Consider the following 20,874-nt stretch of genomic DNA (forward strand, 5'->3'; position numbering starts at 1 on the left):
TTCATCTCAGTTCCTGGGTTGAGTGGAACAGACTGCTTGTTTAGCAGTTTTCTGTTTTACCAAGATAAGGCTCAATTAGAGTTTTAAGGTGTAAGTAATTCTGCAAGAGGATGTGACTCAAGGCCGGCTTCCAACAGGTGGGCAAGGGATATAGATGTCCTATTGTTATGCCAAGTTCGTGAGACCCCCAAAAAGACCACCAAGGAGCCTACTCACCAATGAAAATGCACAAGGTTTATTGTTAGGCTACAAGACTAGCCTGGGTGCCTGGCCTCAATTACAAGGGGTTTATAACGGAAAAAACCGCAAACAGGGTGCTACATGCCTTAGCTATTCGGGATTGAGTAAGAGAAGGTGACCTTTGGATTCATTGACATGGGGGCTAGGAGAATTTCAAAAGTGTTACTGACATCTGCCACAAGGACAGTGTGTCAAGAAGATGTTATTTACCATAATTAGTTATTGCCTGACCACCCGGATGGGGTCACTTTGACTGGGGTGGGCACAGTTTGGAACTGTTTGTGGTTCCTTAGCTAGAGCTGAAATAGCCTTGTGCCAGCCAGGCAGAGAATTTCTCAAGGTGGCTTTTTCCGAGGGTGGAGTTCACTCCATCTTCTCCAGTTTACCTTGCTCTCGCACCATTAGCCACTAGCACTTATCCTCTGTACTTTTTTTGTTTTTGCCTGTTTGTTGGGTTTGGTTTTTCCAAACAGGGTTTTCCTGTGTAGCCCAAGCTGTCCTCGAACTCACTTTGTAGACCAGGCTAGTCTCAGACTCAAGGAGATCACCAGTGTGTACCACTACAACCTGGCTTTATTCTCTGAATATTGGCTAGTTGTGAATTTCTGCGTTAGCTGCTATCCACAGCACAAAAGAACTTCTCTGATGAGGTCTGGGAGATTAATGTATGGGAAGAGGTACAAATGTAGAGGCAGTTTGATGCTATGTCTGCTTAGTAGAATGATAGCGGTAGATTCACTGCTAGGCGGTGGTGGTACACACCGTTAATCCTAGAATTCAGGAGGCAGAGGCAGGTGGATATCTGAGTTCCAGGACAGCCAGGGCTACACAGAAAAACAAACAAACAAAAAACAGTAGTAGATCAACCCTGGGGCCTGTGAGCTCTCTAACCATGAGCTCTTGGCCAGATTTGCAGTACCAAGTATGTTGGAGCAGACCTTAAAACCAGTTTGCTACCCTCAAAACATTCATGCCGTTGTTGTCCCCCACAACTTGCCGTACCTCTCATTGTCATTCACAGGACTCATAGCCAGCTATGGTTATGATTTTCCACTCAGAAATCACATAGCACCTCTGGTACTATAAGAGCTAGCCAGTAAAGAGGCTTCCTGGTCAGTACCAGCTTGATGTAAGAGGAGGCTTTCTTAAAGATGTCGCCTTCCAGCTAGTGTTCTCATTTGTGCCTGTAGTCCTAGGACTGGAGACTGAGATGGATGGACTGCAACAAGTGTTGGGGGCAAACACAGTAAAACCTTGTCTCTAAAAAAAGAAGAAGAAAAAAAAAAAACCTCAAAACCAAGGTAAAGCAAAACGGTCTTCTAGCCAAGCTCACAGGTAGGCCAGGAGAGTAGGAGGCAGTAGAGTGTAGTGAGGTAGTCCTTCTGTAGCACTGACCACGCCCATTGGGGGTGGAGCTATGGGCGGAGGTGACCTGAGGAAGGAGGTCGGAGGGGGCCAGGAAGGCGCTTTTTTCTGGCGTGACTCGGACAGGAGAGGATCGGGTTGAATTTCCTGGTGTTCATCTGTCTAGGTTGTAAGTTATTTCTCCCTGAATAAACATCTATTCGGCTTATTTGTTTATCCTGATCCTTATTTACCGCAATAGTAGAGATCCCAGGAAGAAGGAAGGGCGTGTTGTGAGAACCACAGGAAGTACATGTACACAGAAGATGAGACTATGAGTGGCATGTGGTCTAGGATGTTATTGCCTGTGAGCTGGGGAATGGGGGTTGTGTGTACATGTGTGTTCTTGAATGTGTATCATAAAGGCAAAGCGGATTACAGTGAGTTTCCTATATATTTTGAATAATATAAAATTTATATTCAAGACTGCAGACTTGTCGTTTGTCATACAGCTTTGTTTGACTGTGCTATGTCTCACCCAAACTTACATTTAAAATACCCCAATAAACCATCATTGTCACATTTCCCTAAAGGAATATGATGGAAGGAGTCTCCAGCAGAGTTAAAAATCACACTGCAGTTTTTTACAAGAAAAAGAAACAGTCTTCTGTGTCTGAGGAAAGACCCCAGACACCAGCCCCTGAGAACTTAGAGAATGAGCATCTTCAGGTGTCCAAGCTGGAGAAGAGGAGGAAGAAGTCCCAGACACCAGCCCCTGAGAGTCTGGAGAATGAGCAGCCTCACATAGCCAAGAGGAAAAAGAGGAGGAAGGAGTCCCAGACACCAGCCCCTGAGAACTTGGAAAATGAGCATCTTCAGGTGTCCAAGCTGGAGAAGAGGAGGAAGAAGTCCCAGACACCAGCCCCTGAGCGCTCAGAGAGTGAACAGCCTCACATAGCCAAGAGGAAAAAGAGGAAGGAGTCCCAGACACCAGCCCCTGAGAACTTGGAAAATGAGCATCCTTGGGTGTCCAAGCTGGAGAAGAGGAGGAAGAAGTCCCAGACACTAGCCACTGAGCGCTCAGAGAGTGAGCAGCCTCATATAGCCAAGAGGAAAAAGAGGAGGAAGGAGTCCCAGACACCAGCCCCTGAGAGCTCAGAGAGTGAGCAGCCTCATATAGCCAAGAGGAAAAAGAGGAGGAAGGAGTCCCAGACACCAGCCCCTGAGAGCTCAGAGAGTGAGCAGCCTCAGGTGTCCAGTCTGGGGAAGAAGAGAAAGGAGTCCCAAACATCAGCCCCTGAGAGCCTGGAGAGTGGGCATCCTTGGGTGTCCAAGCTTGAGAAGAGGAGAAAGAAGTCCCAGACACCAGCCTCTGAGAGCTCAGAGAGTGAGCAGCCTCACATAACCAAGAAGAAAAAGAGGAAGGAGTCCCAGCAACTTACTTCTTCTCTTCTGAAAAATTCAGAAACCTCCCATAAAGCCAAAAAGACCACTTCTACCCATAAAAAGAAAAAGAGAAGTAGTGTTTGGGAGGTAGATATGGAAACAGGTATTATCCTTGTAAATAAAGAGAACATGGAGAACCTGCTAGAAAGTTCTAGGAAAGATGTGGATATTGTTTATGTAGATGTAAGCAAGGGACAAAAGTCAGCAAAAGTGGACAAAGCAGAGAAGCTGTCCATTACTGAGTCCCAGAAACATGACTGTCAAGAGCTACACAGTGATGTTAAGAGCAAAAAGAATCAAAAGCATCCAAAGAAAGTTGCATCTTGGGATGCAGTACAGGGAAGCCAGCCTGAGAGCATAACCCTGCCCCACTCAGAATCCTTGTCTTCTGTGCAGCTAGAAGGCAGAAGCACAGAGCTATCGGTGTCTCATAAAAAAATGTCTAAGGAAAAAGTGTCCAGGAACCAGGAATTGGGAGCCAAGCCCGAGAGTCTTGGTAGCACACACACTGGAGGAGAGTTTGGGACTGGAGATGGTGAGAGGGTCAAAGGATCTGACAGTATCAGGAAAAAGTCTAAGAAGGGGAAGTCTGTTGCTATTGCCACCTCTAGTGACAATGTATCGCTGCTTGACAATGATGCTAAGAATGCCCTCATGGATTCATTAGAAGGCAGTGATGCTTTGAGGGAAGAAGATGTGGACTGCAGAACAAGGAAAGCAGAAACCCAGGCTTGTTCCAGTGAGAAACCTGCAGAAGAGATGCAGGGGTAAGCTGGGAATGGTATCTTCTGTATGCATATGAAATAACAGAAATCATAATAATGTGCACATTTAATTGAACCATCTTAACAGGTAGCTAAATTTCTACATGTGTAAAAGAAGGTAGTTAAATTAGATTTTCACTGAGGTCTCTTCTACCTAATGCTGTACATTTGAGCCATTTTAAGACTTCCAAGCCACATACCTTGTCTTGGAGTATGTATGGATGTAAGGGTTACATACATTATACTGAGGATTCTGCAAAGCAGCAAAAGCTTGAATCTCTGGCACCGAATCTCACACAAGCAATGTCCCTACTGTTACTTCTCTAATGTTATGCAAGTACACTGTCTAATGAGTTTTTCCCAGCTATACATCCTAGACTGGGGACAGATTTTCTCTTCACATTTCATCCAGTAATTTTTGTGGTTGTTTGGTAGTCTGACTTAGAAGAGTTTCACATAAGTGTTAAATAGAAGTATTGTTAAATGCCACCTGGGATAGTAATGATAGCAGGTGTGGGTCGTTCACATTGTCCTTTGTATTGTCAGAACACTGGTCATGAGGCAAGAATATGCTAGGGCTTTAGCTCTAGCTTTCCTTGGCCCTGTGAAAGTCACTAACTTCCTAACAGATAGACGAGATGGTTTAGTTCCCAGTCTGACATACACGCTGATGCCTGAACATACTAAGAGCAGACAGATTCTGACATCTGGTCAGGAACTGATGAAAGCAATTGAGATGGATACATAAAAAACTAAGGAGGAAATGAGGCCCATAGCTCGTGAAGCAGGAGAAGCCACAGTTGGGTAAACCCTGAACACTGAGTTAACTGAATTACTCATTGGAAGAGCTTGGAGAAGTATCTGATTCTCAGTAGAGATAAAAGAAGGCTTTACTTATTAGAACCAAGGTTGAGAAATATAGCACATGAACAATAAGAGGTGGAATGGAATTACCTTCTTACATATGTACCCATCTAATGTAATCAGGTTTGCATAAAGAGTTTGCCCTCAAACTGAATGACTCCAAGATGCAGTCTAGCTTCAGTACTCTTCTAGACTGGGAAGTCTAGACAAGAAGAGTTGGAAAAGTGTTAGATAAAAGATGACTGCTGGTAACCCAGTTTCCTCCTTAGGGTAGAATCTGCCCATGAAGAAGAAAGCAATTTGGAATCAGTCAGCAATTCCGCAACAAGATATGTATCTGAAGATGGGAGAGATTCTGATGAATCAGATGTGGATTTGGGCTCTGCAGTGAGGCAGCTCCAAGAGTTCATTCCTGACATTCAGGAAAGGGCAGCCACCACAATCAGACGCATGTATCGTGATGACCTGGAGCGCTTCAGAGAATTTAAGGCACAAGGTAAGCTTTCTAATTCGCAGAGCAAACAGCAGCTGCTTTTGTGAGCAACTTGGATTGATGGGTCCAGGAGAAGCATCCTTTAAGATCTAAGAAGCTGCTGGACAGTGATGGTGCACATCTTTAATCCCAGCACTTGGGAGGCAGAGGCAGGCGGATCTCTATGAGTTTCAGGCCTGGTTTACAGAGTGAATTCTGGGACTGTTTCACAGAGAAACCCTGTCTTGGGAAAAAAAGTTTCTTCATTGCCTGTATTTATTATGCATGAGAGTGTGTAGCATAAGGACTCTTTCACACAGGTATATATTATATGTTCAGTGAGGTGTTTCTGACTTTGGGAGCCAAGGTGGTTGAAGAGAATAGAAACAAAGAGGTTAAATACACATATCCTAAGCACCTCGTGTGGACAGTTACAGAGAAGTGTCTTGGGTTCCCCTTTGCTGTATTTTATGTTGAATCATGATGTAGATCAGGCTGAGCTCAAACTCCATCCTCCTGCCTCAGCTTCCCAAGTGCTGGAATTAGCAGATGTGAATCACCATGCCTGGCTACACATGTAAATTACTGGGTTATTTATTTATTTTGTTGTATGTATGTATGTGTGTATAACCTAAAAACAAGCTGGGTATTGGTGGTGCATGCCTTTAATCCCAGCACTTGTGAGTGAGGCAGAGGCAGGCAGATCTCTGTGAGTTCCAGGCCTGCCTGATCTACATAACGAGTTCCAGGACAGGCTCCAAAGCAATACAGAGAAACCCTGCCTTGAAAAACATAAATAAATAAATAAATAAATAAACAAACAAACCTAAAACCAGGGCTGAGGATATAGCTCAGTTAGTAGGAGTGCTTGCCTAGCATACACCTAGCACTAGGTTTGATTCCCAACACCCACATAAATTGAGTGTGCCGGTGCATGTCTGTAACCCCAACACTCAGTAGGTGAAAGCAGGAGAATCAAAAATTCAAGTCCTTTCATAGCTGCATAGGAAGTCTGAGGCTTGCCTGAGCTACATGAGACCCTGTCATAACAAAACAAAACACCTAAAACCAGACAATTCTTTGAGTCTCCAGCTCTGCAAAAACAAAGAGCAATGCACTATTCACACAACTGATTCTTAATGATTGCTTGTGTTTGTTCATGAGGTTCCTGCTAGCCCTTGGGAACACCACTTTGAGGGAGTTCAGTGGCATGTGGGGGAGGGAGGGGCTTCTTTTATATTCTTCTTCAATGTTGTCTAGATTTTTTATGAATGTTGCTTTTAACCTAACTATTTTAAAGAGATTGAGGAAGCAAGCAAGTCACTGTGGAAGAGATGTCTGGGAAGACTTGGGGACAAGAGTTATAGCTTAGACTAGACTTGAGGATGGGGATGGAAGCCACTCAGTGCCTAAGACAGCAGTGGGCTGCTCCCAGCAGGCTGGTCCTGCTAGCCGTAGTAGTCTGAGTAAAGTGTTTGTAGCCATGTGAAAAGCTGGCCATGGTGGCGTGTGCTTATAACCCTAACAATGGGAAGGCAGAGACAGAAGGATCCTTGTGCTTACTGGCTAGCCAGCTTGGCCTACTTAGTCAACAGGAGAAACTATCACTAAAAATGGGTGGATCTGAGGATCAGCAGCTGAGGTTGATCTGTAGAGACTACAGGTCATGTGTGGAGACCACACATGAATCTCTGCACAGACCCCTACACCACACCATAGAAAAGAAATGAATGTGGTAGGTTTGTCTTAGTCATTATTGACAGTACGTACTTTCTCTCCTCGTCCCCCCCAACCCTAGGTGTTGCTATTAGATTTGGCAAATTTTCTGCTAAAGAAAATAAACAAATAGAGAAAAATGTGCAAGAATTCCTGTCCCTGACTGGAATTGAAAGTGCAGACAAGCTGCTGTACACAGACCGATATCCAGAGGAAAAGTCTCTGATCACCAACTTAAAACGAAAGCATGCATTCCGACTGCACATTGGTAAGTGGAAGAACAAACTCAAACACCCTGGGCCTTCCCACACTCTCTCAGTTGTGCACGCGTGCCTGCCTGCCTGCCTGTTTCCCTGTGGCAACAGGTACTTATTTTGTAGTGTCTCTCAAACTAGTGCTTCTGTGTGAAAAAGTAAGGGACCTTCTACCTTGTTTCTTTGGCAGTAATTATGACTTCAGTTTCTTGTCCTGTCTATCATTCCTTCTGCATGAAACATATCCTTCCATGCATCATGTTCTTCTAAGTGTGTGCTTTGAGCTAGATCCCTGCTGGTGGGTACTGTTGAGAGAGTTTGGAGGTCATAGTGAGAGTGGCCCTACACCCAGAAGTTTATGGACAACACGAACAAAGAAGAGGATGACCCACGGTTGGGGCCTTAGAGAGGAGGAGGTGGATCTTGGAGGACTTAGGGAAAGGGAGTTGGGTGTAAATATGATCAAAATACATAGTATGAAATTCTCAACAAATTAATTTGAAATATTGTTCGTTTATTTTTTCATCTTTTCAAGAAAAGGTTTCTCTGTGTAGCCTGGGCTGTCCTAGAACTCCCTCTATAGACTAGGCTGGCCTGAAATTCAGAGAACCACCTGCCTCTGCCTCTCCAGTGCTGGGATTAAAGGTGGGTGCCACCATGTCTGGCAAAAAAATACATTTAAAGAAAAAAGACCAATAAGTGGCATTGGGTCCCTCATGAAAGAACTTTTTTGAATCTGAAGATAGTAATTTCATGGGTGTATTCTGGACAACACAGGGAAGCAGGATGATGGCCCCTGGAGAGTGACAAACGAGTAAGGCTTGGCTGGGGAGAGGGCTGATCCCTAGCGCTCTTCTAAAATTATGGTGAAATGGCAATCCAGCGGGGGTCTTGTGGATCCTTGAAAGTGATGTGCACGACACAGAGGGCAGTGTGAACTGTACATCTGTTTGTGACAGTGAGGGCGTGTGCAGTCCCTGCCTGCACACATTGCTGCACATGAGTTACCCGTGTTACAAAGGCTCCACTGGGGTACTTTGGCATCTGTGGCCATGTCACTACCTCTCTGACTTTTTGTTTTGTTTTGTTTTATTTTTCAAGACAAGATTTCTCTGTAGGTTTGGAGCCTGTCCTAGAACTCACTCTGTAGACAAGGCTGGCCTTGAATTCACAGAGATCCGCCTGCCTCTGCCTCCTCGAGTGCTGGGATCAAAGGTGTGCCCCACCACTGCCTGGCTCTGACCCTGTCTTCTAACTATCTGTAGGGAAAGGCATTGCTCGGCCCTGGAAGCTTGTGTACTATCGTGCTAAGAAGATATTTGATGTGAATAATTACAAAGGCAGGTAAGAAAGTCTCACCACTTGGGCTAGAATTGGTCCTAATGTCAAGAAGCAAAGTATCCACATCCATGGAGAAGATCACAAAGATCTCTGCATTGAAACTTAGCTGGGGATTGGTTAAATATATGCCTTTTAGATTCATTTCCATTTCCACTTCTTTAATAAGCCCTCTGGAATCTTCTGTACTCAATGTCCTCTTTGTCTTTGTACCTGGGCTTCAGCACTGGGTATCTCCTGCCAATCGCAGTCTCCTGTTTGCTCCCTCTGCTATATAGTAAGCTCCAGTGCTGGAGCTTCTCTCATTGTGATGTTCTCTTCTGCCTTGGCACACTCAGTTGGGTTTTCTGTAACCGTTTGAAGATGCAGGTTCGACTACATAGTGCAATCCTGGGGTGCATGCAGAATGCTAACGTGGTTCATACTCTTCTCTTTCCCAAATAAAGTCCCCAACTTTGATTTGTGTGTTCAACATTTCACGTTATTTTTGAATTACATTTTTCTTTTGTGTGCATGCTTCTTTAAGTGAGTGAGGGATTTGAGCCAAGACATTCATTCTGACTTGGTGAGCATGGTACCCACTGAGTCAGCCCGTTACTTCCCTCTCCCGTCCCCATTGCCCACTGTATCCTTATACTCTTGCCCACAATTCTTCTAATCTAAAAATGTGTATTTTATATGTTATGTGTGTGCACCACATACATGCAGGAACCTGCAGAGGTCAGAGGAGGTGTCAGATCACCTAGAACTGGGGTTTCAGACTATTGTGAGCCATCGTGTGGGTGCTAGGTTCTGAACCTGGGATCTCTACAAGAGCAGTAAGAGTAGCCAGGTGTGATGGTGCACACCTTTAATCTCAGCAGTTAGGAAGCAGAGGCAGGAGCTGGAGGATCTCTTGAGTTTAAGGCCATCCTGGTCTTCATAGCAAATTCCAGAACAACCAGGGCCTTGTCTCAAAAAAAAGAATAGTAAGTGCTCCTATCCATTTATCTAACATTCCGGCCTTTACCCACAGTTTTTGTCTTTTTGGTTGTGAGCCTGTCCTTTTACCATTGAGCATCTGTGCAGCTCACCTCCCATAATTCTTAATAACGTCCATGTTTTCCAAGTCCCTGTTTGTATGTGCACTTTCTGCAGACACTGGAACACTGCTGTGCTAGAGAAGTTCCATGTCAGAGGTTGTCAATGTTCTACTAAACCCTTGTCTGACCATAGTAATGACATAAACCACTGATCTCTCCACCCCAACTTTGGGTTAAGATTTAGAAATCTGACAGTCGTGGTGGCACACACCATAGCTTATACTACTTAGATAGGATTAATGCAGGCACATATTTTTTGTTAAGCCCAGAGAGAACAATCTGACAAGGCCCCATCCTTGTGATCCTTGCCTCCCAGCTGTGCCATCTCCTGTATGGCCATTGGCCACATGGAATTAATCCATACCACCATATATGGCGAGAGCAGTTGCTGTGCTGGGTTTCGAATAGTCAGTGCCCTCTGACTCCTAGAAGTGTTGTGCCAAGCACTTAGGTGGAACCTGGGCCTTGTGCTTCCCAGAATGTGCTCAATCAGGGAGTCACATGCCCAGCTCAAAGGAAGCTTGTTCTCATGTTAATCTTACTAACACTAAGTGAAGTGAATTCTTCCTTGTGGGGGCGTGAAGCACGGCTCAGTGGCTTACATTATATTTTGGTTGACAGCAGTCAGCACTGGTCTAGAGGAAGTAGTGTTCAGGGGTCACACTACTAATGCCAATGGCAGGCCTAGAACAGTGCAGGGAAAGCTCAGGGGGAGACTTGGCCAGCTGGCCAGTGCAGCACTCCCTACAAAATGCCCTCCAGGTGGCCACTGGTGGGTGGAGAGAGTCACATCGAAGCCATCATAGAGGCTATAGGGCAAGGACAGGCTGAGATAGCTCGTTGTGGCCTCTGAGAGAATCAAGCCTCTGGCTCTGGCCAGCTGTATCTGAGGACATGACCACTGCTGGAATGCTGACACAGGCAGTGAGGGGCTCCAGCCATTGGAAGGAGGGGCATGGACTCCTGCCAGTGCTGTCTTTTCCAAAGAAGTGCCATGAGGCACCCTTTCTAGCTTGGACTTCATTAAACCTTCATTATTCATCCATTTTCCTTCTCTCAGGTATAATGAAGAAGATACTAAGAAGCTGAAGGCATATCATTCCCTCCACGGAAATGACTGGAAAAAGATTGGGGCAATGGTAGCCCGGAGCAGCCTGTCTGTTGCCCTGAAGTTCTCTCAGATTGGTGGTCGTAAGTGGCCTATCTCTCTGTAAAATAAGCCAATGACTGAGCGAGTGTGCAGAGCTCTCTGTGGGCCCATTCTTAGTATATATTCTCTAATGTTAGTTCATTTGGCTTCTTCGTGTGCAGTCAGTGAAACTCTAGCTTTTATTCACTGGGCCTACTGACCATGTCTCAGTTCCATACAGAGTAGCATAAATCCATCTGGTTATGTTGGGCCTCCAGAAGCTGGCCAGGTGGGAGCTGCTGGGAGGGAGTTAATGCAGTCACTTTGTCCCAAAATGTTGGAGCTTAAACCAGGTTGGGTGGTGCACCCCTTTAGTTCCAGTACTTGAGAGTCAGAGGCAGGCTGATCTTTGTAAGTCTGAGGCCAGCCTAGTCTACATAGTGAGTTCCAGGATAGCCAGAGCTGCATAGAAAGACTTTGTCTCAAAAAACAAAAGTAACTGTTGTTAGTTATTTTAGATTGCTTTGATTGAGCTGTTGCCCATTGTTTTTTTTTTTTTTTTGGAAAGGGCTTGATATATCAACTATTTATCTTTTTAATAGTGCTGTGTGTGTGTGTGTGTGTGTGTGTGTGTGTGTGTGTGTGTGTGTGTGTGTGTGTGTGTGTGTGTGTGTTTTTTTTTTGAGACAGGGTTTCTCTATAGCCTTGGCTGTCCTGGAACTCACTCAGTAGACCAGGCTGGCCTCAGACTCAGAGATCCGCCTGCCTCTCCCAAGTGTTGGGATTAAAGGTGTACACCACCAAGCCCAGCCATCATCTCCTTTTTAACATGCTTAAAAGCAAATAGATGAGCAACTACGAGGTCATCCTTTTATGTCTGCAGATAGAAACCACGGTACTTGGAGTAAGACAGAAACCCAGAGACTAATCAAGGCTGTGGAGGATGTGATCCTAAAGAAAATGTCTCCCCAGGAGTTAAGAGAACTGGATTCTAGACTTCAGGAAGACCCTGAAGGTCGCCTGTCAATTGTCCGGGAAAAACTATACAAGGGCATATCATGGGTGGAAGTGGAAGCTAGAGTGGAGACCAGGAACTGGATGCAGTGCAAAAGTAAGTGGTAAGTGTAAGGATTCCTATGTATGTTTGATAGGTTTCCCTCATTTGTCTGACCTGGGTAAGAGGTGAAGTGAGCCTCTGTAATGGCTGTGCACAACACACAGTGTCAAGAATGCTCCAGCCCCTGCTGTGCCTGCTTCAGCCAGCACCTAAATGTGCCTTGGATTGACAGCACGCAAGTGTGAAACAGTGTCTGTGCAGGGGTTTATTTCTTCCTCATACAGAACTTAAAGACAGGCTTTGTGGTGGTATACACCTGTGAATCCCATACTTAGGAAGCTGAGGCAGGAACATCTCACATTTGGGGCCAGCCTGAGCAGTAGACCAAGATGGACTTCTCTTTTTTGTTGTTGTTTGGTTTTTGGTTTTTTTTGAGACAGGGTTTCTCTGTGTAACAGCCTTGGCTGCCCTGGAACTCACTCTGTAGACACGGCTAGTTCCACCTGCCTCTGCCTCCAGAGTGCTGGGATTAAAGGTGTGTGCCACTGCCACCTGGTGTGGCTCTTGACTATATCTTTCTATGTCTTTAGTAAAGCAGGAATAACAATTTTTTTTAAAGCTTTATTATGTGTACAGTGTTCTGTCTGCATACCAGAAAAGGGCACCAGATCTCATTACAGATGGTTATGAGCCACCATGTGGTTGCTGGGAATTAACTCAGGACCTCTGGAAGAACAGCTACTGCTCTTAAACACTGAGCCACCTCTTCAGCCCCAATAGTCACCTATTTATAAACAACCACAAAGAACATTTGTAATTGGGTGCTAATGGTGCACACCTTTAATCCCAGTACTTTGGAGGTAGAGGCAGGTGGATCTCTCTGAGTTTCAGGCCAGCCTGGTCTACAGAGTGAGTTCCAGGACAGACCGACTATTGCAGTTAAATAAGGATCAGGATAAACAAATAGGCCGAATAGATGTTTATTCAGAGAGAAATAACCGACAGTGCTACATAGAGAAACCCAGTGGGTAAATAAAGCATTAGAACCTGAGTTCAGGGTCCCAGCACCATGTAAAAGCCAAGTGTCAATAACCTCAGCTGTGGTGTGGGGTGAGGGCTAGAGACCGATGATCCCTGGAACTCTTTGGTGGCACTGGCTCTGCCAGTGAGTTCCAGCCCTGTGTCAGAAATAAGGTGGACAGCACTAGAGGCACACAGCCAGTGTTAACCTCTGGCCTCACATACTCAGGCACACACACTCACAAAATTTCCCAGAGCAAAGAAATCAAACCCCTTTGCTATTGATGAAACCATATTCAAGTCCTAGATTGCCACCTGATGGATACTGTTTAACAGTTATCATCTTTACAAATCATCTTTACAAAGAAAGTCATCTACTGTATGAGAAGAATAACCATTTTATGGTTAATGTTGGCTCTGTTACTAGCGGACAAAGTACACCCACACCAGGCCCACTACCTCTGCCAACCCTGTCTGTTTTAGCTGAAGTGGGGTCTCCATTGTTCCTTGTACTGCAAAGGCTTACAGCACAGATGCCCTCTTCTCAGTCCCTGCTGTGAAAGCTGCACCTCTTGCAGCATCAGCAGTTTGGAAGGCTCTGATTAATCATGAGTAATTGGGTCTCAGAACAGTCTTATTTCCACTAATATGGAGGTGATAAGGATGGTGATGAGAGCTCATAGTTCAGCCCTGACGCGTGTAACTTACATTTGATGTGGACTCCATTGTACTGCTGTTACGCCAGCATGCTGCTTCATTGAGAAAACACCATTCATAAGTATACTGTGCTTCAGTATTGGAGTGTTTCACTTTTATAGAACTAGTTTTATACATAAACCAAAAATTGTCATTCATCAATTTGAAAAAAAAATTTCCCTTACACAGATTTCATACCACAAAATAGACCCTCTCTTCCCCATTATCCACGTTAAACAATCATGGCCATTCTGTCCATTTATTTACTCCAGGCCCAGATCATTTAGTAATATTTGAGCACAGCACAGTCTTTGAAAGAAGTATTCAGGTAACAATTAACTCAGAGCTGGGCGGTAATGGTGCCCACCTTTAATCCCAGCACTCAGGAGGCAGAGGCAGGTAGATCTCTGAGTTCAAGACCAGCCTAGTCTACACGAGCTAGTTCCAAGACAGCCTCCAAAACCACAGAGAAATTCTGTATCAGAAAAACAAACCAAAAAAAAGTTTACTCAGTCCTCAAGTGCACAACAATTTAAGTCATGTTTTTACACTGAGATTCCTTACAAAGTACATCTTGCCTCTTTCACAAGAATGGGTACTTTTGACTCAGAGATAGTCCCCAGGATTTAGCATCTAGGGAGCTTGATTGAGGCAGACATAATGCCTGTGGGTGTCGGGATTGGCCTGGCCCTAAGATAACATAGAAGTCACTTAGGCTATTGGAAAGTACAAGTGACCTCCCTCATAAGAGTGGATTTTATGGTCTAAAAGCAGTGCTCTAGGTAAAAACATAAATTCTGGAAGATAAGGCAGAGCCTGTCTCATCACACAGCAAAGAGTCACCAGGTTATAAAACAACATCATCCCTGGTGTTCCAGGAAGAGCAACCAGCACCGCATTCTGTTAAAGAGGTAAACTTCTCCAGTATTTCTCTGTGTGCACAATGCCTTTTGCTCTCTATACTAAGAATATAGGAAATTTACCTTTTAAACTAAAAGTAAACTACATTTTTCTTTTTCTTAACAGGACAGAGATTCTTACCAAAAGGATGACCCATGGTGGATTCGTATATCGTGGGGTCAATGCTCTGCAGGCCAAAATCACCCTTATTGAAAGGTACTAAAATAGGGATAGGTGTTGTATAAAACACTAATTGTTAATCCAGAGACTACAATGTCATTGCTTAGACTTACCTCCCACATGTGTCACAGTGGGTGTGTGGCCTGCCTTTCTGATTCTGTTGACCACTTCTGAATGAGGCTGATAAAAAGAAGTTATCTGTTTCCCAGTGTTCATGGAAGTATGAGGGACAATGCATGGTGGCCATACTAAGTACTTAGTTAAGGTTGTTAGTTTAGTCTGCAGAGCTGTTCTTATGGGTATGTTATCCCTGTCCATTGGGAATTGATGGTGGGAAAGTTAGACAGCCCTGCTACACCGCAGTGACACAGTTGGTGCAATTGTTGCTTGGTTTTGTCCTGAGTTCCTTGTCTATGCAGAGTCCTCAGCACATTAGTCTCAAGGGAAATGGAGGCATGAGACTCTGACACCGGTGAGTCTGGCAGATGTAGGCTTATGCTAGAGTAGCAGCAAGAGCAGCAGATGCCCTTGGTTGTGGCCAATCTGTCCAGTTTCTTTGTTCCAGCACTCTGCCATGCTTCCTGTGTTACCCTGGCTGGCTGTGCTCCATCCTTCATTCTGCAAGGTTAGCAGATTAGCAGACTGGTCCTCACCACTAGGTAATCGTGACAAATTGAGTCTGTGGTCTAGTCCCCAAGCTCCATTTACTTATCTGTAGAATGGGGCTGATGCCTCCCCACTACTGAGAATTACTGTGCATGAGTAGTGCACATATAATGCTAACAGTGTCTTGAGTAGTAGGCTTAAGGACAGTGTATTGTTCCTGAGAGACTGTTGAATGGAGAGATGCTTTTCAGCTCATCTCCATAGCTTACTCTCTGACCTTGAACTAATCTTGGGCTAGGCTGGACAGTGTACTTGGGGGACCTTTCAGCTCTTGGTAGTTTGTGAGTCTGTGGAGGTGGACTTTATTTAAAATTTTTATTTTTTTTTTTACAGGTTATATGAACTAAATGTGAATGATGCTAACGAAATAGATTGGGAAGATCTTGCTAGTGCCATAGGGTAAGACCGTTTACTGAATATTAAGCTTGTTCAATGGTAGAAACTTGGAAAAATAATTTTTCTTTATTGTGTGTATGTGTGTGAGTATGGTACTCATGATGATCAGAAGACTCATTGACACTCAGTTTAGCACATGGGTTGTGGAGACTAGACTCAGATTATCAGGCTTTATGGCAAACACCAAGAGATGACTTTAATACATGACTGCCTATCACATTTCTGCAGGCCTAAAATTTATGTTGTGTGTGGAATCATGTATGAATACAGAGAGGTGGGTAGAGAGATAATCTATAAAATGCTTGCCACTGGAGCACAAGGATCTGCGTCTAGCCTCACCATATTATCAAAACTGGACACAGTGTTGACATCTGTACCCCCCAGTGCTGGGAAAGGGGGTCCCCTGAGCTCCAGCCAGTCTCAGATGATGTGTAGTAATAGAGAAAGTCACTGACTTCAACATCCAGCCTCCGCACACAGCACCAGCTCACACTAGATCATCTCTGAGCCTTGTGTTTCACTTTGCTTTTACTGTGTTTTGTGGCAGGATCTTGCATGTATCCAGATTGGCCTCAAACTCACCCTCTTGCTGCCTTCAAATCTAGGAGCTGGAGAACTTTTCAGGGCTAGCAGTGTCACATCCAGCAGCAATGGAATGGTGTTTTTTACATTCCTTGGTAATTCTCACTTGTAGCCACTGAGGAGAGTCAGAGCAGGAATTCAAGGCAGGAACCTGGAGGTGGGAACTAATTCAGAGTCCAGGAACACTGCTTGCTTCCTATGGCTTTCTCAGCCTGCTTTCTTATAGCATCCAAAACCATGGCACCACCCACAGTAGGCAAGGTTCTCCCACACTCAAGAAAATGCTCCACAAGTTTGCCTACCAGTCAATCTGGTAAGGGCATTTCTCAATTGAGGTCGTCTCTCCCAAATGTTTCTGGCTCATGTCAAGTTGACCTAAAGCTAGCTAGCACAGTTTGACTTTTTTTTTTTTTTTTTAATAGAAAACAAATTGCATCGTCCAGAGTAAGGGAGGCATGCAAAGAAGCAGTGAGTAACCCTCTCCGCTCAGGGAGCCAGCATCTAGGTCCTTTCTCAGAGCCTCTGTGCAAGAGGCCTGCAGAGTCTGAACCATGTCCTACGGTCAGAGCTTGTGTTGATTGTGCACTTTTCTCTTCAAAGAGCCAGCTTTTACTGCCAGTTGTCCCTTTACAGTTGTTTTTCCTTCCCCTCCTTAGCTCTCTATCTACCCATCCCTCCATCCACCCATCCACTCATCCACCCATCCACCCATCCATCTCTCCATCCATCTGTACCTATCAGTCTATCTTTCACTCAACCTCCTCTCATTCTGTCTCTCCTGTGATCTGACCACATATCTGGCCGGCCTTGACTTTGATGGCCCTCCTTCTGCTCCTTCTCTGCTGTTCTTCTCTTGCTCTCTGAGTTTGTTTTTCAGCTTCTTGAGAATTCTTTTCTAATTAGCTCTTTTTCCTCAGTGCTGCTTTATCAACAACGCCTAGTAGTTTTTATCACTTTATCAGAAGTTTAGACAGATAAAAGAACAAATGGACCTCATGTACCCACCCTGCTCTGCAGAAACTGGCCACATCCTGCTAGCCTTACTGCACTTCTTTGTCCACCTTCTCTGATATTGTCTTTTTTTTAGGAAATTATATCTGCTTTGTTGCCTTGGTACCTTTCAACATTTGAAAAGTCCAACTTTGAGTAATTCCATTTGGAAATCGGTAATTCTGTTTCTAGAAGTACCTTCTGCAGAATCAACTCTCAATGTGCATGGAACTAGTTATGTACAGAAGAACCCACTGTGCTAGTAGTGTGTCCACTGATTGATAGGAGAGCTATTCATATGCAGAATGGCCCAGTGTGGCAGTATGCCCGCTGAGATGGGAGAGGAGCTGAGGGTGCAGCTCGGCTGGTCTAGTGCTACCTGCTATGCACAAAGCCCTGGGTTCTGTCCCCAGCACCACATAAACTCAGGTGTGGTACACACCTGTAATGCCAGCACTCAGGGTGAAGGCAAAGGCAGGAGGATCAGGAGATGTCCTTGACTATATAGTATATTCTAGGCCTGTCACAAAAAGAGAACTGATGACATCTTAACTTTTTCCCCACCTTTCCTTTTTAAAGGGATGTCCCTCCACCTTTTGTTCAGGCAAAATTTTATAAGCTGAAAGCTGCCTGTGTTCCTTTTTGGCAGAAAAAGACTTTTCCAGGTCAGTATTACAAATCCTTGTCTAGTTAAGAATATGGTTGTCGGGGTATGGTGATTCCAGCAATAGGGAAGCAGAGGCTGGGGAATCTCTGTGAGTTAGAGGCCAGCCTCTGCTACACAGCAAGGTTACATGGGCCACATGAGACCCTGTCTTAAAATAAAATAAACAGAAGTTTCTGTGTCTCTTCCTTTCCCCTTCAGGCAGCCTGATGCCTCATAGCAGTGTTGTGCCTTAGCCACAGGGCAGGGACAGTCCTGAAGAGTGTTCTAATACACAGCTCTGCATTTTGCGGACATTACTGCCCAGCTCACCTCCTTGTTGATTATGACTTCAGTACCTTTGTTAATGCCTTTGGGGCAGTTTCCTCATTTGAAGGGTGGGTTGGAGGGAGCTGGGGAGTACCTGGGTAAAGTGGGCTTGGATCATCAGCAAGCACATATGAAGCTGGGCAGTGGCAATGCACACCTTAATCCCTGTCCGCTCTAGCCAAACCCACAAAGCTGTAAGCTGCAGTTCACAGTTCAGTAAGACCCTGCCTCAAGAAATGAGGTAGAGAGCAATTGAGGAAGGACTTGACATCAACCTCTTGCCTCCACGTATGTGCATGTGTGTGTATATCTATACACATGTACACATGTACTCACAGAGATGTGCACATATGTATACCAGACAGCATACCCCATGCCAATAAATAAGGATAGAATAATAGTCACCTCATAGGATTTCCTCAAAGACTGCATAAGAGATTGCACCAGCTAAATTGGATCTTCTGTGTGGAAATGGGGCAGGGCATTATTGTTAAGGTCCTTTGTCCTTTGGGCTTAATTACAGGCTTGTACAAATAATTTCAAAATGACCTTTTCTGTAGAGATCATTGACTACTTATATGAAACCAGTCTGCCTTTGCTGAAGGAAAAATTAGAAAAGAAGATGGAGAAAAACAACAGTCAGGTCCAGGCGCCCTCAGCTCCCAAACAAGATTTCCTGTTCAAAGACATCTTCTATTGTGATGACGACAGCGATGGGGAGGGCTCAGAGGAGCCCAGGTGAGTGCAGTTGTTGTTCCATTCCTTTAGTTTGGTCATGCTTGTGCACATGTGTCAGTCAGCTCTTTGCTGTAGCCAAGCACCTGAGTGGTTGCTTTGACTTTTTCTTTACAGGTTCTCGTTCATGCCCCATTGGTGCTGTTTCTCTGGGCCTGTGGAGGCAGCACATTGTGGTTAAAACATGTGACAGTAAAGTCATTTACCTCATAGCCAGGAAGCAAGAGTTCAAGGCAGGCCTAGTCTGCAGAGTGAGTTCCAGGACACAGAGAAACCTTGCAGGGTGGGGTGGGGAGAGGGAGAGTATGATGGGTAGGTGAACATCAAAACACATTATGATGAATGGATAAGCATTAAAACACACTGAGAGATGGCTCAGCAGTTAAGAGCACTGGCTGCTCTTCCAGAGGACCTGTGTTCAATTCCCAACACCCACATGGCAGCTAACAACTGTCTGTACCTCCTGTTCCAGGGGATCCGACAACCTCACATAGACATACATACAGGCAAAACACCAGTTACATAAAATAAAAAATAATAAATATGGGGAGAAGGCTCTACCCATGGAGTACTTTCTCACAAGTGTAAGGACCTGAGTTGGATCCCCAGCACTCATATAAAAAGTTGAGCCCAGTCATGGTGGCATATTCCTGTCACCTATGCTTGGGCTATGGGAACCAAAGGATCTTGAGGGCTAGGTGGCCTACTTAGTCTGATCAGCAAGTCACAGGGCCCAGAAAAAGCTTACTTGATATTGCCCTCTGGCTTCTCCATGCACATACGTGTGTGTGCACTGAACACACATGCACATCTTTAAAAGTCTTAGTAGTAACATAGTTTATGTGTTGGAGCACAGAGGTCTTGTATTCTCAAAGAAGTACTAAGAGAACCAGGAGAATCATGCAGGGGTATCTCCTCAGTGGAGGAGATAAAATCCTGCACTCCATCCAGAAAGCTGAGAGTGGAGGTTGTTAATGACCTGGTGACCTTTTTGCTGTCTGTGGAGGCAGACCTCACTCACATTCCCAAGAATGATTATCCCAGACTCTTCCCTCCCTAGACCATTATCCATCTTTGGGGGAGATGTCACATGTACTCTATGGCCCACTGACATCTATGCTGTTGGTCAGAGACCACACCAGAATCTAGGCCTTTCAGCTGTAGAATCTACCCTCAGGATCACAGGTACTTTGTAAATGAGTCTCTGGGTAGTACATCTGGAATTGAATTGATTGGACTGGTTGTTGTTTGAAAATCTTTTCCCAAATTGTACTGTTTTATATATATACTGACAGTGAACTGCCTGGCATTAGACTCCCTTCTCAACTTTCAAGTTGAGAAGTCAGTCTGCACCCCCTCCTTGGTTTCGCTTCCCTGTGTAGCACCTGCAAGGACCCCCTCATGTGTGATGGTGGGAAGTGTGAGCTGATTGAATGAATACCTTGTATCATTGTATTGAAACACTTACACTGCTGATCCTATTGAACCAAAACAGCCCTTGGCCCAGCAATTGTTGCAGAGAACACTGTATGCCCAGAAAAGTGAGAAAGCTGTCCTTTTCACGTTACTCTCTTTTGCAGTGCCCCTGGTGTGCCGTGACTATGGATCTCCTCTTCCTCAGGCTTGTCTCTGTTCCCTTGGACCTCTTGCTGTGCATCTCCTCTTCTGGATGGACTGCTGGTGGCCACATCTGCTGGCACACTTTGTAGAGGCTCAGCTGTTAGTCTCAGGACAAGATGAAAAGGGGGGGGGGGCTCTTCTATCAATCGGGAAAGCAAAAACAACATAGGTGTTCTGGAGAGAGAACTTTCTACAGGGTTTTAGGTAACAGAAAAATTTCTACAAGGTCTATGCATAGTGGTGCATGCTGCACTGTGGTGACAGGCAGAGGCCAACCTGGGCTCCATAGTGAGACCTTGTCTCAAGCATACACACATACAAATTGTTAAGTGGGGTGCTGGAGCCAACAGGAGGACTGCACTGGCCAGAAAGCTGGCAGTCCTGCAGAGAAGCTGTGCAGCTCTGCAGAC

The 20,874-nt window shown here is 45.0% G+C and overlaps 1 protein-coding gene across 2 annotated transcripts; it reads left to right on the forward strand.

Moving 5' to 3' along the window:
• Positions 1 to 2,141: 2,141 nt before the first annotated feature.
• Ttf1 (transcription termination factor 1) lies at positions 2,142 to 20,574 on the forward strand. Of its 2 annotated transcripts, XM_051185001.1 has the most exons (11): positions 2,143 to 3,797; positions 4,928 to 5,154; positions 6,929 to 7,114; positions 8,366 to 8,444; positions 10,581 to 10,711; positions 11,533 to 11,767; positions 14,449 to 14,538; positions 15,502 to 15,567; positions 17,716 to 17,801; positions 18,670 to 18,847; positions 20,425 to 20,574. In XM_051185001.1, exons 1-11 carry the CDS (start codon positions 2,182 to 2,184, stop codon positions 20,441 to 20,443), a joined length of 2,913 nt encoding a protein of 970 aa, XP_051040958.1. In that variant the 5' UTR covers positions 2,143 to 2,181; the 3' UTR covers positions 20,444 to 20,574. The 2 variants fall into 2 exon arrangements, 1 of the variants encoding a protein (XP_051040958.1); XR_007834560.1 differs by lacking the exons at positions 18,670 to 18,847; positions 20,425 to 20,574 and having other exon boundaries at positions 2,142 to 3,797; positions 11,533 to 11,760; positions 17,716 to 17,799.
• Positions 20,575 to 20,874: the final 300 nt, after the last annotated feature.

The sequence above is a fragment of the Phodopus roborovskii genome, unplaced genomic scaffold (assembly GCF_943737965.1).
Source record: "Phodopus roborovskii unplaced genomic scaffold, PHOROB, whole genome shotgun sequence".
Classification (NCBI taxonomy): domain Eukaryota; kingdom Metazoa; phylum Chordata; class Mammalia; order Rodentia; family Cricetidae; genus Phodopus; species Phodopus roborovskii.

Bases quoted from the DNA above. Each gene is read 5' to 3' on its own strand.
- Ttf1 (XM_051185001.1), top strand. From the start codon at position 2,182: ATGATGGAAGGAGTCTCCAGCAGAGTTAAAAATCACACTGCAGTTTTT. The intron at 8,445-10,580 runs GTAAGAAAGTCT...TCCTTCTCTCAG, and splicing joins GTGAATAATTACAAAGGCAG to GTATAATGAAGAAGATACTA. The intron at 11,768-14,448 runs GTAAGTGTAAGG...TTTTCTTAACAG, and splicing joins ATGCAGTGCAAAAGTAAGTG to GACAGAGATTCTTACCAAAA.